The sequence below is a fragment of the Xiphophorus maculatus genome, chromosome 18 (assembly GCF_002775205.1).
Source record: "Xiphophorus maculatus strain JP 163 A chromosome 18, X_maculatus-5.0-male, whole genome shotgun sequence".
Classification (NCBI taxonomy): domain Eukaryota; kingdom Metazoa; phylum Chordata; class Actinopteri; order Cyprinodontiformes; family Poeciliidae; genus Xiphophorus; species Xiphophorus maculatus.
Window position 1 is genome coordinate 5,665,186 of NC_036460.1, and position 20,328 is coordinate 5,685,513.

At 39.3% G+C, this 20,328-nt stretch overlaps 1 protein-coding gene across 2 annotated transcripts in view; it reads left to right on the top strand.

Annotated features, from left to right (window-relative positions):
• bcl9l (B cell CLL/lymphoma 9 like) overlaps positions 1–20,328 on the top strand; it is a 43,157-nt gene that overhangs the window by 19,271 nt on the left and 3,558 nt on the right. The window contains exons 2-8 of one of the 2 annotated variants that reach the window (XM_023351209.1): positions 4,042–4,115; positions 5,153–5,529; positions 13,429–13,548; positions 13,771–13,924; positions 14,706–14,790; positions 15,751–17,974; positions 19,368–19,622. In XM_023351209.1, the coding sequence (XP_023206977.1) occupies positions 5,235–5,529; positions 13,429–13,548; positions 13,771–13,924; positions 14,706–14,790; positions 15,751–17,974; positions 19,368–19,622 (3,133 nt within the window). In that variant the 5' untranslated portion in view covers positions 4,042–4,115; positions 5,153–5,234. The remainder of the gene's footprint in view (positions 1–4,041; positions 4,116–5,152; positions 5,530–13,428; positions 13,549–13,770; positions 13,925–14,705; positions 14,791–15,750; positions 17,975–19,367; positions 19,623–20,328) is intronic. The other variant, XM_023351210.1, reaches the window with a different exon arrangement.

Below are 20,328 nucleotides of genomic sequence, written 5' to 3' on the forward strand. Positions count from 1 at the left end.
TATCGTCCTTCCATAAAGGAGCTAGAGACCAAAGCACCAAACTGAAGACTTTTATCACCCAGTGTTTAAAGTCTTTCACATCTCAAACTGAAATTCATCCTAATCCTGTATTTTGTATTTATTTGTTTTCTACATTTGCGTCGCCTTGATTCCCTTATCGTGTCTGCTACGGCAGAACCGGCCGTGACCTCAGTCCGCCGCTCTCTGGCGTTCATCTCCTCACAAGCATCCACTCGAAGGTCAGCGTCTTGATTAGTCTGCTGCCTCCTCCCGTTGTTACACAAAGCCAGTGACTCATACTTTGTCAACAGTCTGATCGTCCGAGTTAATGAGTGACGAAGCTTTCGGCCGACCGAGCGACCGGCCGGCGCTGAGGCTCCACGCCGAATCCGCCCGGTGTTGGTTAATGACTAATTGCTGTGTTTACCGACGCCCAAAGCCGGTGGAAATGTTGGTTTATGTCTCTCTTGATCTTCTGTTGTTTGCCAGAAACAGGTGTGGGAGGGTCTTGTTGAGACCTGTAGATGTTTATATCCTTTTTTTTTCTCCCTTTCACACACAGACAAAATTATATGGAAGGGAAAAAGTGTGTAGAATCTGTTTTCTGTGTGTGAATTATGTTTACACGAGGTTAAAATCAGAAATGCAGATTGAATTCTGCTCTCTAAGTTTTTCACTTTGCTGAGAAATCTGGAACGGAGACACTGCAAAAACACAAAATTTTACCAAATATCTTAGTCAGATTTCTAGTGCAGATATCTTATTACACATTAAATAAGAGAAAACTAACTTAGAAACAACTTTACAGCAAGATATGGGCTTGTTTTAAGTTAATAATTCCTTAATATTGATGAAAAACACTGAAAAAAATCTGCCGTTGGAACTAGTGCTTTTTAAAGTCAATATTAAGGAATTATTAACTTAAAACAAGCTTTTTTATCTTAACTTTTGTTATAAGTTAGTTTGTCTTAAGATAAAAACTAGACAAAAGACTTGGCTAGATTTTGTGATTTTGCAGTGTATAATATGTTTCACACTGCAAAAACACCAAATATGTTTGGTAGTTTCTAGTACAAATATCTCAGTACATTTGAAATACTACAAAACTAATTTACAAGTAACTTTTAATCAAAATATGGAAGCTTGTTTTAAGCCAATATTTCCTCAATATTGATAAAAAGTTCTAGTTCCACCGGCAGTTTTTTGTTGTTGTTGTTTTCAATGATAACACTTTTTTCATGTTATACTAAAAATAAAGGAGTTACTGACTTAAAACAAGCTCCTATATCTTGTTTAAATCTTGTACGTTAGTACACTAGAAATAAGACAAAGCTGAGATATTTACACTAAAATCCAGACAAATTATTTTTTCTTTTATAACACTGGAAAAATGTCGTCTTACAGTTAAAATAATCTGCCATTAGAACTAGTACCTTTTAAAATCAATATTAAAGAGTTATTTACTTAAAACAACCTATATTTTGCTAAGAGTTACTTGTAAGCAGAGTTAGGTTCCAACTAGTTACATTTACTTGAGTGTGTTTTTTTTATTTATCTACTTTTACTACGCTGTTACATGAGTAATTTTATTATGAAGTATCTCTACTCTTAGTTGAGTAAAATTTCTGGATTTTCTGCCCACTGAATGAAAAACAATCATGTTTTCACCAAAAATTCACCAGAGACACACCTGCAGTTTTTATGAAGTTATTTATTGAAAGAAACTGATTTGGAAAAAATAAATATTTTGCCTTATCTTATTATTTTTGTTATTTATATGAATTATTGTCACTTTGGTTATTAAAATACCAAAATTTTCACAGAACTTTTATTTTGGTGCGTCTGATTACGTAGTTTTTAAATAATAGATGATTAATAATTTGGCCAGTTACTCAGTGCTTGAGTAAACTTTTTACCAAATACTTTTTTTTTACTCTTGACTAATTTCTACTTTTTACATTTACTTGAGTGGAAATATGTTGAAGTTCGGCCTGTTGCGATAATCGATAAATCGCTTAATCGCACTATCGACCTCATTTTAATTATTGGTTTTATCGTTTCTTCCGGCCTTTTTCTCTTTCTGTTGATGACACTGAATGAAAAAAGGCTCAACTCCAGTGTTCCCCACTGACCTTCCCTTCCTCATTTCCTTAGTGTAAAGCCCAGCCCACTCTATACGATCTTAGAGCTGTTGGCTGATTGTCGGCCCATTTTCAAAACCTGAGCGACCACAAACTAGCCGACAGAAATCCTAGGTATAACGGTTCGATCGGGTTCGGTCCTGCCGTGTGGTGTCCAACAATGGGCACAAAATAATGGCTACAAGTTCAGTTAACTAATTTTAAAGCCAGGCATTAATCAATGCTTTACTACAATCTACCTACAATGCATGTGGCTAGTGCAGGGGTGGGCAACTCCAGGCCTCGAGGGCCGGTCAAGTTTTAGATGTGTCTCTACTTCACCGCACCTGAGTCAAATAATGAGGTCATTAGCAGGACTCTGGGGAACTTGATTGCACTTAGGAGGTGATTCAGCTGTTGGTTTCAAGTGTGTTGGAACATGGAGACATCCAAGAGTTGCAGGACACCGGCCCTTGAGGACCAGGATTGCCCACCCCTGGGCTAGTGTCAGTCCTGACCGAATGAAAATCATTATAACCTATTTGTGTCACGTTAACGAAGAACAGCTGAAAAGTTACCGGGTTTATCAACTGCGGTAGCAATTTAGCTCCAACTCCTCCCCTTGTCATTTCTATATTCTTTGCACGAAATGTTGAATAAACATTAATATTGTTTCCACATATCATCTCCAATGTCCGTTGGACTTTGGGTTGCGCCGTGTCAGCTGTTTGGGATTCTCCTCTGTAATTTCCCCTCAGAAAGCACAGAGGGGAATCTGCGCTTTCTGATTGGCTACCTGTCACATTCAACAGGCTGCGTTAACCTCTGATTTGGATCAGAGCGGCCACGTCGATCTATCGTAACACACCAAACACTCCAGGATGATCGGTTACGAAATCGCAAGCGACAATCTTAGAACGCCCAACGTTCTAAGATTGTTGTTTCAAAAAACCTGTAGTGTGAACTATTGCATCAGGTAGCCAGATGTGCCCATCTTCTCTATTTAAATCTAATTATTACTGAAGGGCAATATAGTATACAGACTTCATAATCTGCACTCTTTTGGTTGAATGCAGTATTTATTTCCACCTTGGCTTTATGTTGTTTAGATTTTATTCAAGTACATTTTTTGTTAATGGAGACTGAGAATCCATTTTTGGTGGTTTTGTTTATTTTGTTTATCAGTTCCAGTGTTAAATATTCTTTTGAAAATAAAGTGTATCTATCTTCGCATGCATTATTACGTCATTTCCATTAAATCAGTGTAAAAAGGTCTTCAAACAATATTATCGTTTATCGCAATCATTTTTGAGACAATTAATCGCTCAGCAAAATTTGTTATTGTGACAGGCCTAGTTGAAGTAGTGCTACTTTTACTTGAGTATAATTTTAGTTAGTTTTAGTTTATTCCAAGTGTACTGTGAGATGTGGACTAGAACGGGAGTAAAGATGCTTGTTAGTAGTTTGTGTTTTTGCAGTGCAGTCCTTATCATCTGGCCTCTCCATGCAGGCAGAATAGATTAAAAGCAAACGCAGATGCACTGAGGATGTCTGAGTGAGTCAGAGTCTCAATCAGGCTCTCGGTTTGGGGAAACCGAGGGAGAGGTAGAGCGCTCGCTGGAGTTTTTGTGGTTTGCAGAGTGTCTGGCAGGGGGTGGGACCTTCAACACTGCTGAGCTACTTCTGAGTTTCAGATCCCTCCTCCTCCTCCGTGCAGCACTCTCTTTTGGCTCAGTTTCTCTTAAAGGGCCAGTCGCCCCGCAGCGCGGCGTCTCCTCGGCCTTGCCGTCTTTTTATCTCTCTTGTCTCCGCACATAAAGCTTGATGTTGACCTCCAGGCTGAGGACACAGACAGATAGCAGCGGCTCTAAAGGTTGCTATCTGCCTCATCTGATGACATTCCTCTCCTGCTGTCCTCCAGGTGTGTGTGTGGTCAGTGAGGCGCCCTGCAGAGCAACATGGCAGCATGTCAGTTGAGCGTCTAGGTGTCTTTAGGTGAGTGAGAAAACTTCATTTCGCCCCTCCACCCCCCAATCTTCTTTCCCAAGGTTGAATTGCCTGATTTCTTCCTTTATTCTCTTTAGGATGCAAACAATCGGTTAATGGTTTATTAGATTAAAATGAGCTCCGATCGATTAACGAATTACGTCCGCTTGAGACCATCTTTCAGTGTTGTAGTTTGGCAGCCATCCAGCAGAGGGCGACGCTGGGCATCCTTACGCTGAGCCGTTGAGACAGGATCAAAGATGGCGGCGGGAACTTTCTAGAACGGGGATGATAAACGGTCCAAACAGAGTCCGGCTTGGGATGGAAAATCTACTTTTTGCGGTTTTGTTTTGAAATGTAAACAGTCGACCAACTCTTTAAGTTATCAGCTTTAATAGCGCTTCATTCAGCCAAGCTGCACAACGGAGTAACGTCAACTTTATCACCTAAAAATTACTGATGTGCTACGAAAGTGAGGTTGACCGGAAAGCGGCGAGTATAAACAATAAAGAGAAAAAATGTAACATGATGCCAACAAGCCGTTTATTTTGAGTTCTGTCGTGGGTTAATGCACTTAATAGAGTGAAGTGTTATTACTAATTCAAGAGCAACCACAAACTGCTTCTGTATGACTCTCTGTTAATGGGGGATAATGTATTTCACCTATTTTATTCTTTTCATCGTTTATTTTTCTTATTAGCAAGTTAAGAAGTTCTTGTTTTGTTGTAGTTTATAAGTGTGTCAAAGTTTCACCATATTATGAATAATGTACCCCTTTATGTTATGTGAAGAGGCTTTACCCTTTTGATACAAGGAAAAAACTATTTTTAACAAAAATGGTAGCTTATCAATTAACAGTTAGTCTAACAGTAAGATCATTCAACTTCAGACTGATTTGTTAATTGATAACCAGCATCCCTACATCTTTTAAATCAAGTTTATTTGTATAGCATGTATAGTTTAAAGTGCTTTAAATCATAAAAACGTCATAAAGTCATCAGTTATGGAAAAAGCACTGAACATTACATTTTGTTTTTATGTTCTAGTGTGGCCTGTTAGCAATGTGAGCTCCACTAGGGGCGCTGCAGCTCTCCTCACCAAAGCGTCCACCTCTATTCGGCCGTTCAGATGCACACCGACAACAAAGCGGCCAACCATGGCAAGCAGGTCAACAGCGACGGCCGCTCCCAAATCCCAGGTGTGAATCAGCAGCAGCAGCAGGGAGGTGTTCCCGGCGTCCATGGAGCCAAAACCGGACAGGTTTCCCTGGGCAATCCGGGCCAGAAGGTGGCGGCGGCGGGGCAATCGGTGAGCGGAGGGATGCTGAAAACCAAATCCAAGCGGGAGCGGAGCGTGTCCATGGACTCTGGCGAATCCAGGAGCGGCGCTCCGGCTCCTGCGCTGGAACCAGATGCCAAAGCAGGTGAGTTCTCTCATAGGGGGAAAAACAAACCAAAAAACTTAGATTTTTATTGATTAATCAAATTTTTAGTTTTTGAAGATCTTCATTTTTGTCATTTTTTTATTTGTTTTCACCAATGCACTCCTGGGGTTTCCATAGTTCAATGTGACGTCAACGCTCCCATGGTGGCCATCTTGTTTGACAGCTTCTGTTTATTTTTGCTTTGAATTCAGGTCAACGCCACAATAGAATATCAAAAATTAAATATTAGGGAAAAACGACTACTTTTTTCCCTACTACAGTAAATATAACAATATATATCATGATAAACACGTGATCAATGTCAGTCTCAGTTTAATAGAATATTCAATGCATAGATTATTCACTGAACTCTGATCCAGAATCACAGAGCATTCTGGGAGATGTAGGCAAAAGCTCCTCAACCTTTCATGGTCAGCTAATCAAGATTATTATAAACTCTACCTCTTATGGTTGTAGTTGTACTATTAATATTTTAAACCTTAGATGGAGTAACTTTTCAATGAATAAGCAATTTCCTCTTGGATGTCAATAAAGTATATTCTGTTCTATTTGTGGCATCAACTAGCTCACTCACTCTTTGGTTACTTAGCAACTCACTCGTTCTTTGGTTACCTAGCAGAGTAACTAGCGCAGAAGCAGTTTAAGGTTTCACCACCGTGCCTCATAACTGCTTAAAAATAAACAACAAAAGCAGGAACAAAACTGGAAAGGTCACATTAAAAGTTTATTATTTCAGATATTTAAAACAAAAAACTAACCAATAATTATTGGTGTGGACTGATATGAAACTCGTATATTGTGATATGTCTTTCAGTCAAGTCGTCTAGCTCTAAAATAAAGTTGTAATATTAGAACACGAAAAAATAAATTTAAATGAGGAATTTTGAGCATCTTGTGAAGTTATCCAGAACAGAAATACTTTCATCCTTTACCACATTAGTATGACATTATTATGAGTAGCAGGACTTTAAACGATTGAGCAATGACTGAATCTATTTCAAACAAGTAACCAGATGAAATGAGAGAGATCCTGATTAAAGCATTTTCTCAATTTTAAGATGTTTTTTCTGGTAAACTTGCGCTTGTATTCTGCCATTATTGTCACTTTAATCTCGTAATTAAACGCTGCCATACAACTAACAGAAGGAATGACTGAAATAAAAGCCACTTTTTGAAAATATTTTCCATCATTTGTAGAGAATTGATTTGAAAAAAAAAATCTATTTAAAATCTAATCTGGTGTGAAAAAAATCTGATTTTATTTTTCAGTCATATTGCCCTGCCCTGTTCAGGTCTAAATTTACACTTCCTTTAACTTCCTATCAGCAACATCTTTACCCGAAATACCAGATTACGTGCATTCGCCTCCTCCACAGCAGGAAGTGAACGTAAGGACCGAGAGGACGGATGAATTTGTTTTCTCTTTCGCTGAAATGCCCTGACCTTTTGCCAAAGCGTCAGAATTTCCCCTTCTTAACTCTTTATGGTGTGTTTCACATCCAAGACATTCATCTGGTTTCTGTTTGCTTGTAGGAAAATAAAACAAGTGTATGATTTGCATTTGTTGTTTTATTCGGGCTTGTGTTTTGAGAGTTTTGGCTGCAGATCACATTAGTGTGTTTTAGTGAAACTCCTCTTTGCTTCCTGTACAACCTACACTCGGGCTTTCATTGGTACAGAGGACATCTGTTCGCATCGGTTTCCTCGACGCCTGCGCTAATCATTGCCTTTATAACAACATCATGCTAATTTGTGGTGACTTGCTTTCTTTGTCTCCAAACAGAAGAGGGGGGCGAGTCCTCACAAACTGTGACTGTAAAAACTGATTTGAGTGCTGTATGCAAATTCTGATATGCACATTCTGAGAAAACAAAAAACCCACTCAAAGAGGCGTGGCTTCGGCGCTTGAAGGATGATAAATGAAAATAAAAGCTCCCACTGACACGTACGCACAGCTACAGCTATTCTCTTCAGATTTACCTTAAACCGGTTGAGCTTCTGCCCTAAAGCTTCTCTGTCTGCTGCTTGCAAAAACACAAAAGGTCATAATGTTTGTCTGATGGTGTAAAAATCCTCCTGCTGCTGTCGTCTGCTCTGCATTATATAAACAACTTCCTCCTTTACTGTACTTTTGCACGCTGTGGTTGCTCAGACTCGCCCCACTTGTGTTTGGAAAGCTAGCCGCACTCGGTAGCACTGTACTCAAGTCTGTGAACTTCTTCAGATGTTGAACGTCAACGCTTCTCAAGTGGATTTCATGTGGTAGACCAACACAAAGTGGAGAGAAAAAGATGGAAGTTTTTAAAACCAAGGTCTGAAAAGTGGGTGTGCTCATGTATTCAACCCAATCCTCCTAAATACAATCGACAAAATTTAATCTCTGTATGAATGCAGCTGTTCTGTGAAACAGACGATATAAGATTATGGCACAACTGAAAACCGACCACACAGGAACAGATGAGACCCATGGTGACACTGACCGATACGATTATTGGAACAACTAATTTAGTAATCAATTAATTGCTATATAGACCCTAAATTGGCCATTTACTGAAACAACAAAATTAAGCCAAAACTGCATTATAGCAGGGCTGAAACGATCAATCATAATTATTAAAGTAATCGTCAACTAATGTTATCGAGTAATTGCTAACTGGAGTTTACAAATTCAAAAAAGACCATTTGCTGAAAGAACAATAAGCCAAAACTACATTATAGCATGGCTGAAATGATTAATCATGATTAGATTATTAAAGTAATCGTTAACTTGTTTAGTAATTGATTGATCGCTAACTGGAGTAAACCCTACAGTGTATTAAGTGAAGCAGAAAGGGATGAGTTCTCCACATGTTTATGTTGGAAGTAAATTTTTACCTGCATATGCATCCTTTGCTACAAATGATCAAGTATTCAACAAAGAAGTGCTGTTGTTTCATTTTGGAGGACTGAGCAATTAATCGTGATTAATCAATTATTGGGATAATCATCAACTAATTAATTGACTAATTAACTGGAGTATACAAACCCCAAAAACGGCTATTTGATGAAAGAACAACACATTCAGAGTAGTAATTAAGCCAAAACTGTACAGAACATATGTACATTTTGCATTTAAGATGAAAAATCTTCTTTGTTTCTAAATATGTTCTACCCTGAACTCATCAAATGGCATTTTTAAAAGTTAAAAAAATCATATTAAGCATGTTTTGCCGTCAGCTTATTAATCTAAATATAATCAACAGAGTTGTTAACAACATTTTTTCTCTGGCTGCAGAGAAAAAAAATCTTTTTTTAGCATCTTTTGCTAAAAAATGATTAAGAAATCTAAAAACAAAATTATTTCATTTTAGGCAATACAATTTTTTATTTTCTTATTCAAAAAACTAATTGAATTATTTGTATTTTGTATTAGTTTTCTAATATTGAATGTTAAGACTTACGTGGTTAAATGTAAAGTAAATAATGTGGCAAATAATTTTTTATCCAATTAATTGATTAATCATCTGAGTAACAACTAACAACTGCAGCCCTATATTTTAGGCAATAAAATGTTTTTCTTTAAAAACTGAATCAGATTATGCTTATTTGCATCTTTTAATGTATTCCTAATACCTAATATAATTCTAATTGGTTAAATGAAAAATCTGCAGAATGTGCCCATTTTTCATCCGATCATATGAATAATTGATTACTTGAATAATCGTTAGCTGCAGCTCCAATGGTGACTGGTGGCCTAAATTTTACTCTTTGGGCTTCATTGAAGTTCTGAGTGGTGCTGTAGGTCGGGTAAGGTTCACCATCCAGCCGGTCAGTGATCCTAAACACGCAGCCACGGCTACAGTGTGACGGTTTAGATAAGAGTTGCACAATATAATAAATCGCAATAGTCATTAAAAGTTCAATGTGTGAGAAATCTCAGCCAGAAAGGAAGCTTGGGGGAACTTTTTGTTCGGTTGTACGCTGGAAAACTGAAGTATAAAGAAGATGTAGGTTAGTCGAAGCATATTTAGTAATGTCACAATTTCCTGAGATTCTGTGTTAGTGGCTTAGTCAAAGTCCAAACCTACATCCAACAGATAATCTGTGGAACGACTGAGAAGTTTGAAGAATCTTTCTGGTCAGTCTGACTGAGCTTCAGCTGTGCAAAGTTGGTAGAGAAATACTCCGAGGTTTGAAGCTGCGACTGCAGAGAAATCTGTATCTACTAGAGGTGCACTGATAAATTTATCATCAATTTCTTTAAGTTTGAGTGATTCACTAATACTTGGGTGCAGAAACAATCTTGTCTCCCTCTGCAAATGTCTGTAAATCCACCACTGCTCCCCTTTTCTCTGCTGGGTAACAATAATCATCCCACTGATGCTAAATTAGCAACTTTTCAGGCTAAGAAATCTGTATCGGCAGGTCAGGCTTTTTAAAAATTGGTGATTGGCCATAGAACTGCAATCGGTGCACCCTTGTTTCTGTGAAGTCTTGCCTCAGGGGCCTGAATATGCACACCTCACTTTTCAGATTTTGAACTGTTGGTTGTTGTTTTTCTTCCATTTCATTTACCAATACGGATCACTTTGTGCTCGTCTGACTCAGATTCCCAAATGAAATTAACTTTTGTTTTACTGTAGCAAACCATGCAGATTACCATTTGCATTCGTTTTATTATTTTGTATTAAAAATTAGTTTTTAATCTTTTCTAGTAAGTTAGACATTGTTTTGAATGAAGCAAGTTTCTTTGTATGAGAATTTTTAGAAATATTCTTGAGGACTTTCATAGTTTTTCTTGGTATTTTCTGCTGTTTTTCAGTCATATTTTCCAGCAATCAACAATCAGGTGTTAGAAATTGTTTTATTTTCTCACAGAAAATAAAACCAGAATAGTTTTTTTCCTCCTTTTGTTCATGAAATGCATTAAAGCTGAAACCTCCCACTTTCTTTCAGTCAGTAAACGCATCAGCACACACCAGGCTCTTTGTTTTGGCTCTAAACATTAGGGACATTCTGTGATGGAGATTTTTATGGTCCATGTTTCTTCTAGAAAATTACATTTTGATATTAAATTTGGTATCAGAAGATTTTAGTTAATTTTTGTCGTTTTTCCTATCAATCAGATCAGTAAAACTTGGCTGATATTAGATGCTTATTTCCATTTTGTTTGTGTTTTAGGAGCCTGACGGGATTGGTCATTTGATTTTTGTTCTGTCATGTGACACATTTAGTGATGCAGCAATTGAAGTCAAAAGGGTGAGGAATGTATGATATTGGTAAATATCTGTTATTGGCCAAAACGGCAATACTAATATCTGTCGGTATTAGCCCTATTTTTCAGATTGGTTCATTTTTGGTTTCTGCCATTAACTTTTGAGTTAAAGCAAAATTTACTCAAGAGTTTTCATGTTTTGGAAATAAAAATCTCACTCAATCTGAATTGGAGGAATAAAATAAATCAGTTTTACGTGAGATTAAAGAATCCCTGGTCTTTCTAGCCTGACCCGTCAGTTAAGATTAAAGAAAATAAATGAAGACAGAAGTGAAATTAAAAGAAAAAACCTTCTGAAAGTCTAAAAAAACTATCAATAAACTCTGTTTAAAAGTTTTGCACGTGCATGTGATGTAAATGTCTAATATGCATTTCAATGCGTTCCAGGCAGCTTGTATTTCCCTGCTACGCCACCGTTCGGTCAGGCAGCCCAAACAAAGTCGGGGGAAATCCCCTGCTTTAGAAATGACACATTATACTTCCACCATGTGGTCTCCGTCAGTTTGGTGTCTGGAATAACTCTCCTCCAAGGTGTTTCTGCTCTAGCTGCAACTCAACTCAACTCTGCTGCAGTTTGTTTCAGCCTTTTATTCTTAATAAAAACGGGAAGGAAATTAGAGGAACAGTCGGAGAAGAAATGTGGTCGAAAACAATTTAACAACCGATAATTATTTCCATCTTGTTGCCGTTTGTTTCTGGAGGAGTGGAGGCGGCTGGTTGGGTGGTATTTGTTTGGTCATGTGATTTTGATGTGGGGAGTTTAACTGAAGCAGTCAATGGTGTGCTCAGTCCCCCCCCCCCCCCCCCCCCCCTCAAGGTGTCGAAATGGCAGAAAAATATATTTAAAATATTTTTTTCTTTTTGTGTAAAATCTACTGTTACCATATGTGCAACTTTTTTGCTGGGTTTGCGGCAGTCAGGCTTTTGAAATATTGTTGATCGGCCAGAAAACTGCAATCAATGCACCTCTACTGTCATTTTAATAACAGCTATCAGTCTGTAGAGCAATTGGTTGGTGTAATGTTGACCATTAGCACAAAGAAAATATACACCTCTGGAAAAAACTAGGAGACCATTTAAAAGGATCAGTTTCTCTGATTTAACTTTTTAATGTGTTTCAGTAAAATGAACATTGTTCTTTTATTCTATGAACTACTGACAACATGTCTCTGAAATTCCAAGCAAAAATTTAGCATTTATTTGCGAAACATGAGAAATGGTCAAAACAATTAAAAAGAAGCAGTTCTTTCAGACCTCAAATAATGCAAAGAAAACAAGTTTATATTCATTTAGAAACAACAATATTAATGTTTTAACTCAGGAAGAGTTCAGAAATCAGTATTTGGTGGAACAACTACAGGTTCACTGCAGTGGGCTCTTCATTTTTCACAGAAAAAGCCTTCTTTATCAGCTTGTTAAGCCGTTTTAAGTCCCGGACTCTGATGCTGCTGCTCCACAGTTAATGGCAGATTTATAGAAGATCTTCCTCATGAAGCTCAACCTGCTTTTTTATTATTTCATTTTTTCACGTCTCCAGTCCCGTCTGTTGTTTAGGCGAACATCACAGTATCACACTGGATGTTCATAATGCAACATAATGGATGTTGTTCCTGTATTAGTGACTTTTATAAACAGCTGTTTTGTGTGAAAGAAATCCGTTTTGGAATTAGTTGTCTGCTTTGAAAAGCAATAGAAAGCCTTATAGTGATTTATAATTGATAGTTTGAAGATTTTTAGATGCTCTCTCTCTCAAATGAGCAGTTGCAGTTTTCTGGTCATTCTTTAAAAAGCCTCACCTGTCGATTCCGATATTGGCCAATACCAATGTTTTTTTGTCTGAAATGTTGCTGAATAAGGAAAATTTCTGAATTGGCAACAAAATTCTGATTTTAATCTCCTAAAAAAAATCTGAATCAATTTTTCTTTTCCAGTGGGCCTAATCCTTTTCTGTAGAGCCAAAATCTGATTTTAATTTATTAAATTTGTCTAAATAAAGCAGGTGTTTTGAAAGAAAGTAACCTAAATCCTGTTCTTAAAACTATGCCTGTCACAATAAATCAATTGACTGCATGATAAATTAAAAGAAGCTCAATAATTTTCAATTGCTTTGTCGTTTTTCCTCTTTTCTCTCGTTCCAAAAACTGGTTAATAAAAGTTTTCAGTTTGGTGTTTTGGTATCAACTATCCCTTTTTATTTATTTTTTTAAAGATGATTTTGTTTACAGAGACTCTATAATAATTCATTGTATTTGTTGTTTCTGTTTTCTTTATGTTGGATATTTCAAATGTCTTCCAGCTCCAGTGTTTAAATGTTCATTAGAATTTAAAGCTTATTGATCCTTGAGAATGTGTTCTTACCACCATTATATTTCTTGGAAAATGATCTCTAAACATTATCATTTATCACAATAAACTCGTTATGACAGGCTTATTTACAACTCGAAAGAAACGCAAAAACCCGGTTATTTTTGTTTGACACAGTAAACTTGCAAAATCCTTTTTACCTTTTGGATCTGTGATGACTAAAATCCATTCAGCTTCATTTATTTGCTTGTTTTTTTAAACTTATTTTTAGCCCACACAGTTTGGCCAGTGCTGCTGTTGATGTGTGTTTTCTCATCCAGAGGGTGTGATGCGCAGCAAGCGGCGCTGCGTTCTGACCAAGAAGCAGCCTTACAGCGGAGACGAATGGTGCTCTGGTCCAGACACGGATGACGAAGACAAACCGCGCTCCGGCTCCCAACGTAAGTCTGTGAAATCCTCACCAACGCAGCTGTAACCATGGCGATATCAATGAATCTTAATCTAATTACAGAAATCTCCTCTTTTTTTTTGTATGTAGAAGCCATAGAAGCTTAGAGGAAAAAAGTTTGGTTTTAGCTCCATCTAGTGTTGAATTGTTGCAACTGAGTGGATGCTTGTTTCAGCTGGAGAGACGTTGAGTTCTGGTTCTGTTGGTTTCTCAGGTCCGATCCCGGGACATTCGGACCGCCTTCCTGCTGGAAACCTGGCGGCTGAATCCGGGGCGGCTGTCATCGGATCGGGACCGGCGCTGAAGGCGGAGCTGCCGCAGCCTTCACAGCAGGTGGTCTACGTTTTCACTACCTGCCTGGCCAACAGGTGAGACGCACGTTCAAGATTTAAAAAAAAAAGTTCCTACAGGTGTTTATTATAAAATATTTTAAAATGCTTGAATTTTAGGAAAGTTCTTGATTTCTTCATAAAGTTATAATATGTTTGATTAAAAGCCTAAATTATTTATTATTTGCAGTTCAAATCAGATGTTTTCACACACCTAGTAAAAACATTTTTAAAAAAATTGTTTTACTGTGAAATAAAATCAGACTTAAATATTTGTTTTTATGCCAGTTAGAATGACAAAAATTATTTTTATTTGCTAAAGGCCTGAAAACCTGGCAAGAATACAAAATTATTACTTATCATTTGTGTAATTTTGGTTGTATTTGGTATTTAAGCCTTTAATTTGAGCAGGAAGGTGATTTGGTTGAAATATTTCATTAAAGTGAATATTTATTATTCCTAATAACTCAGTGAATTATTGATCATCTTATATTTTATGCCAAACTGTGTTTCTGTATTTTTTCTGTTAAATTAGAGTTTTGTTATCACACCAGTTAGGTCTATAAGGTGTATGAGAGAATGTAAAATTTTTATTTTAGTTTTTATCCTGCTGTAGTCTGTAGAATAATACCACCAAAAATAGATTGACAGTAATAAATAATTAACTTTCTCCTTTAGTTTGTTTTTTTTTATCTCCAAAGTGCAGTGCTGGAAAAGTTTGTGAATTTGTCTTAAAAATACCTTAAAAGTTTTTGAATTTTACTTTGTATGAACCATGTATACAGCATTAATAAGTTCATTTATTTGTTTTTTTCAACAGCGCTGCTGAGGCAGTGATGAAGGGACAAAGTGATTCAATCCTTCGCTTTCACCAGCAAAATGTTCCAAACTCCAAGTTGGAGCAGGTCAGAAACCGAAACTTTATTTTTATGAGTTTATTTTGTTAATCAGAATGTAAATGTGAGACTATCTAAAAGACAACAGCTGCAAAATGTGTGTGATGGATGATTGGTAAACCTAAGTTTATCACTTGTTTCTGTTCCTGTTTTATTAAAAAAAAAAAACTTAAAGAAGACATAAATAAATAAAGGAAGGCTTTAATGTTTTGTTTTGCCAAATGGACTTTTACTCTGATTGTGGGAATATGAAAACACCACTGAATTTTAAATCTACTTTCAGTGGTCTGGTACCGCTAAAATCTCATCTCTTCCTCTGGAATCCAATTTGTCGCTTTAATTCATTACACTGCAAAAACATAAAATCTTACCAAAGATTTTTTTCAAATTTTTAGTGCAAATATTGCATTACACTTGAAATAAGGCAAAACTAACTTACAAGTAACTTTTAAGAGCTTGATTTATGTCAATAATTCCTTAATTAATAATTGATTTTAAAAAACTAGTTTCACTGGTAGATTCTTTTACTTGTAACAAGATATTTTTCCCATAGTCTGCCAGTTGAACTAGTACTTTCTTATTAATATTAGGGAATTATTTACTTAAAACAAGCTCTTATATTTTGTCAATGTCAAACTTATTATATACCACATTTCCAATAGCTCAAGCTGCACAAAGTGCTTCACAAGTTAAACGCAAACAAGAATACCGGTAAATAAAATGCATAATAGGGGTACAGTAAAATATGAAAAAGGCAATAAAACAATAAGAACAGCTAAGCAGCTGTAAGATGAAGTATTTGTGTTAACTTGAACTTGGTAACTTTTAAGATATTTTTACTAGAAACTAAATTTAAAATACTCAGTATGATTTTGTGTTTTTGCAGTGTGGTCTGTGAAGTTAAAATATTTGTTAACAGGGTGTGCATTCCAGTTTGTTAGGTTTTAATGTTTGTTTTCTTTGCTGCAGGGCTACCAACAAGGGAAGCTCCCTAACCTCCCTGAGAAGGTCAACTCCAGCTGCTCTCCGTTAACCGGAACCCCCAAGTCCCAAAGCGGAACACCGCGGCCAGCCTCCGCCGGAGTCGGAGGTCCGTCATCAGCCGGACACTCTGACAGCGAGTCTGGTCAGGTCAGACCTGCCGGGGCTCCCAGCAGTAACAACGGTGCCCCCCAAAGGACAGGTGGAGGACTTAGAGAGTCAATTAGCGGTGCTGATTCGGGTGCTGCCTCCTCTCCATCTGGAGGCGCCAGCATCCTGTCCGCTCATCTGCAGGGTGATGCGCTGCAGAAAGGCAGTAGGAACATGGATTGTCTTTCCAAGGAGCAACTCGAACACAGAGAGCGCTCTTTGCAGACTCTGAGAGACATAGAGCGGCTGCTTCTGCGCAGTGGAGAACCGGGAGGCCCAAGCTGCGGCAGTGCGAACAACCCAACCAACTTGAATAATACAGACAGGAGTGGCGCTGAGGATGGTGAAATTGGTACGAACGCCTCTGGGAATTGTGCTAACGCTAGCATGTTGCCAAAAAAGTACGAAGAGCCTCTCCAGTCCATGATTTCCCAAACGCAATCTCTCGGTGGGGCAGTTCTTGACAACCCGCGTTTAGACTCTCACCACAACCTCCCGCCGCCATTGCATCACCAGATGCACTCGCCTGTTGACAACATGGCGCCCCTGATGGGGCCGGAGGGGCTCACACGGGAGCAGATGGCGTGGAGGAAGCTTAAGGAGGAGTACTACCAGGAAAAGAGGCGGCAGCATGAGATTGAGCACCCTGGACCCCCGCAGCACTTTAGAATGATTCCTGAGGCTGGCATGCATGGGGCCCCGATGATGATTAGAGGGCCACCTCCTCCCTACCACAATAAACCTGGAGACCAGCAGTGGGATTCTGGGAATTTGATGCGACGGGGAATCGGTGGGAATGGGAAAGTGTTTGAAATGCACCCGGAAGGGCCACGGGGCCCTCGGTTCCTGGGTCAGATCCAGAGAGGGCAGCCAGGTGGAGGGGGTTTCCCCGGATCCTTAGAGGGTCTAGGACCTCAGAGACCCATCCGACCCGGGATGATCTGGCTGGAAGACGTTCCAAACAGCGGTGGTGGTGGTGGTCCCTTTCATGGCTGTTACCCCGGTGGAGCTCCCCAACACTTTCAAGACGATGCTGAGCTTTTAGCGCGCGAGGAAATGTTCCGGATCATGGAGAAACGGCAAATGCAGGTGTCCAGGTTTGAGCTAGACCGATTGGCTAAACAGCAGCAGCAGGGGAACATGGGGCCAAGAATAATGGATGGGTTCGGGGGTGCAGATTTCCCCAACTTAGTAATGGTGCGAGGCCCGCCGTCTGGTCGGGTTGATCCAATGGATTTTCCCGGTTCAAGGGAGATCATGGGGTCACCTGGAGCGTGTCATCCAATGAGAGACTTGGTGGATTCCCCTTTAGGCAGCAATATCCCAATGGGAATGAACCCTCAGATGACCCTTCAGCAGCAGCAGATGATGATGTCACAAAGGCTCAGAGGGGGGCCTTTACCAGATATGTTTGGTCCTGGAGAAATCAGCGGAAGAGGTGGGAATAAGGGGATGATGCCTGGACCCGACGGGCCCTTCCAGTTCCCGAGTCAAGGTCCCTACCCTGAAGGACAGGTGGACGGGTCGTTTCTTCAACAACCTGGCCCTGAGATGTTCGGCCCTGACCAGCCTGGACCCAATCAGCTCGGAGCTACGTCTCGGCTCAGCCATTTGCCTCAAACCGAAGGCCTTAGAGGAGCGGATCTTGCTTCCAGGAACGCCCCTGAAATGTCTGTCAGCGTTAACTCCCTCGCCTCTCCATCAGTGCCTCCGCCTCACCAACTCAAGTCGCCATCCCTCAATCAAGAGCCATCTCCTCTCTTGCCTTCTCCGTCCGCTCCAGGGCTGAAGTCGCCACTGTCTAACGCCGGGCACCACCCCGGTTTCCCCCCGGCGTCCGGAGCGGGAACTCCCTGCTCTTCTTCCTTGAAGTCTCCTCAATTAATGGCGTCCTCCAACCTCGGCTTGCACTCTCCGTCGGCTTCTCCAGGGCAGCTTAAGTCTCCGGCTATGGCTGTTGGTTCTCCCGGCTGGACGTCGCCTAAGGTTGCTCTTCCAAGTCCCGGTGGTCCGACCGGTGGAAAGCCCCTCGGCAATGGAGGAAACGGCTCTACTGAAGCAGGTACACTTTAGTCAAGTTTATTTGCATAGCACATTCTAGCAACAAGGCAGTTCAAAGTGCTTTACACCATAAAAACATCATACAGTCAAGCAATGAACATTACATCTTGTCAAATGCTATCATCAAGCAAATGCATATCAAATATGTTGATTACTGCTCCACTAACTGCTAATCGAAAGCACCTCTAAACAGGTGTGTGTTTAGCCTTCATTTAAGAGGGAACTCTGTGTTTCAGCAGTTTTTGGTTTTCTGGGAGTTTGTTCCAGATTTGTGGTGCATAGAAGCTGAATGCTGCTTCTCCGTGTTTGGTTCTGGGGATGCAGAGCAAAACAGAACCAGGAGAATCGGATTAAAAAATTTTACAAAACAAAATATTGGTAAATCTGGCACAACACCAGGGTTACTATCGGATATCAATATCAGTCCAATTTTTCATTTTTGAGCATCCTTAACAGTTACTTTTCTGTAGTTTAGAAAACTAACCTGTAACAATAATAGCTCACTTTCTAAGTTAACCTGAAGAAAAGTTATACAAAGATCTGAAATTATATTCACTTTAAAGTTAAAGAGGCAGGCTCACAAATACGCTTATAAAAAATGTCTATGTTCTAGCTTTTAGTTTATCTGTTCATCTTCAGTGAGTGTAATAGATGAATTCTCACCTTGCCCCATACCTGTCAAGCTTTGGGTTTGAGAATACGGGAAATGTCGCCGTGAGGTGGGGAGTGGGAGGCAGAAAATAGACCAGGGCGCACCATGTTCCGGCCGGGAACACGGTGCGTAAATTTTCCTCAAGGAAAATTAGGTAATTAGGTCAAGGAATTTTAATAATCGAGGTACTTGCATCTTTCGAGGAATCGCTTCAGCCCTAATAGGTTTGTCACTTTAAATTCAAATAAGTTGCTGCTGGCCACGCGGCCCAGGAACCCAAATGAAAGCACAAAAATGTGTAAAATGTGAATTCTGGATAAAAGCTCCCCTTTAAAGTCTATCCTCTGAGCTACAGAGAGCCAGTGTATGGATTTTAGAACTGGGGTTATGTGCTCTATCTTCCTGGTTTTAATGAGAACACAAGCAGCAGCATTCTGGATTAGCTGAACTTTTTTTTTTTTTTAGGCAGACCTGTGAAGACACTATTGCAGTAATTAATGCTTCTAAAGATAAACGCATGGATGACTTTCTTTAGATCTTGCTGGAACATTAGTCCTTTAATCCTGGAAATGTTTGTGATAGGGTTAGGTAAAGGTGATAGAAGGCTGACTTTGTAACTGTCTTTATGTGACTCTGAAGGTTCAGACCTGAGTTCATCACTACACTCAGATTTCAGGCCTCAACATTTGTTTCTTTTAGACGAAACTCTGCTACTAATAACTTTTTTTTGTATATTTTGCAGGACAGCCCCATCCTCCAAGAAGTTCCAGCTCAACGCCCCTTAGCCAACCAGCTTCTATGAATGCCAGCATGCCCTTCACTTCCTCCCCGGGTGCGACGCCATCCCAGAATCCTTTATCCCTCATCATGTCTCAGATGTCGAAGTACGCCGTCCCCAGTTCGACCCCGCTCTACCACGATGCAATCAAAACAATTGCCACTTCTGACGACGAGATGCTGTCTGATCGACCTCTTCTGTCTGGTGTCACTATTGGAGGTATGAAGATGCCATAACTAGGCCTGTCACGATAACAGATTTTGCTGAGCGATTAATTGTCTCAAAAATTATTGCGATAAACGATAATATTGTTCGAAGACCTTTTTACACTGATTTAATGGAAATGAGGTAATAATGCATGTGATTTCCTGCCAAAGATGGATACACTTTATTTTCAAAAGAACATTTAACACTGGAACTGATAAACAAAATAAACAAAACAACCAAAAACAAAAATAAAATGGATTCTCAGTCTCCATTAATAAAAAATTTACTTGAATGAAATCTAAACAACATAAAACCAAAGTGGAAATAAATACTGCATTCAACCAAAAGAGGGCAGATTATGATGTCTGTATACTATATTGCCCTTCAGTAATAATTCAATTTAAATAGAGAAGATGGGCACATCGACTACCTGATGCAATAGTTCACACTACTCGATTTTTTTGCCCTGATAGAACGTCCGCCGTTCTAAGATTATCGTTTGCGATTTCATAACCGATCATCCTGTGGTGTGTTATGGTAGATCCTCGATGCCGCTCTGATCCAAATCAGGGGTTTTCCCCGACTGGGAGCTTTAAGGCAGCCTGTTGAATGTGCTGAATTTCTGGGCTGAATCAGAAAGCGTGGATTCTCCTCCGTGTTTTCTGAGGGGAAATTACGGAGGGGAATCCCAAACAGCTGACACCATGCAAAGAATATA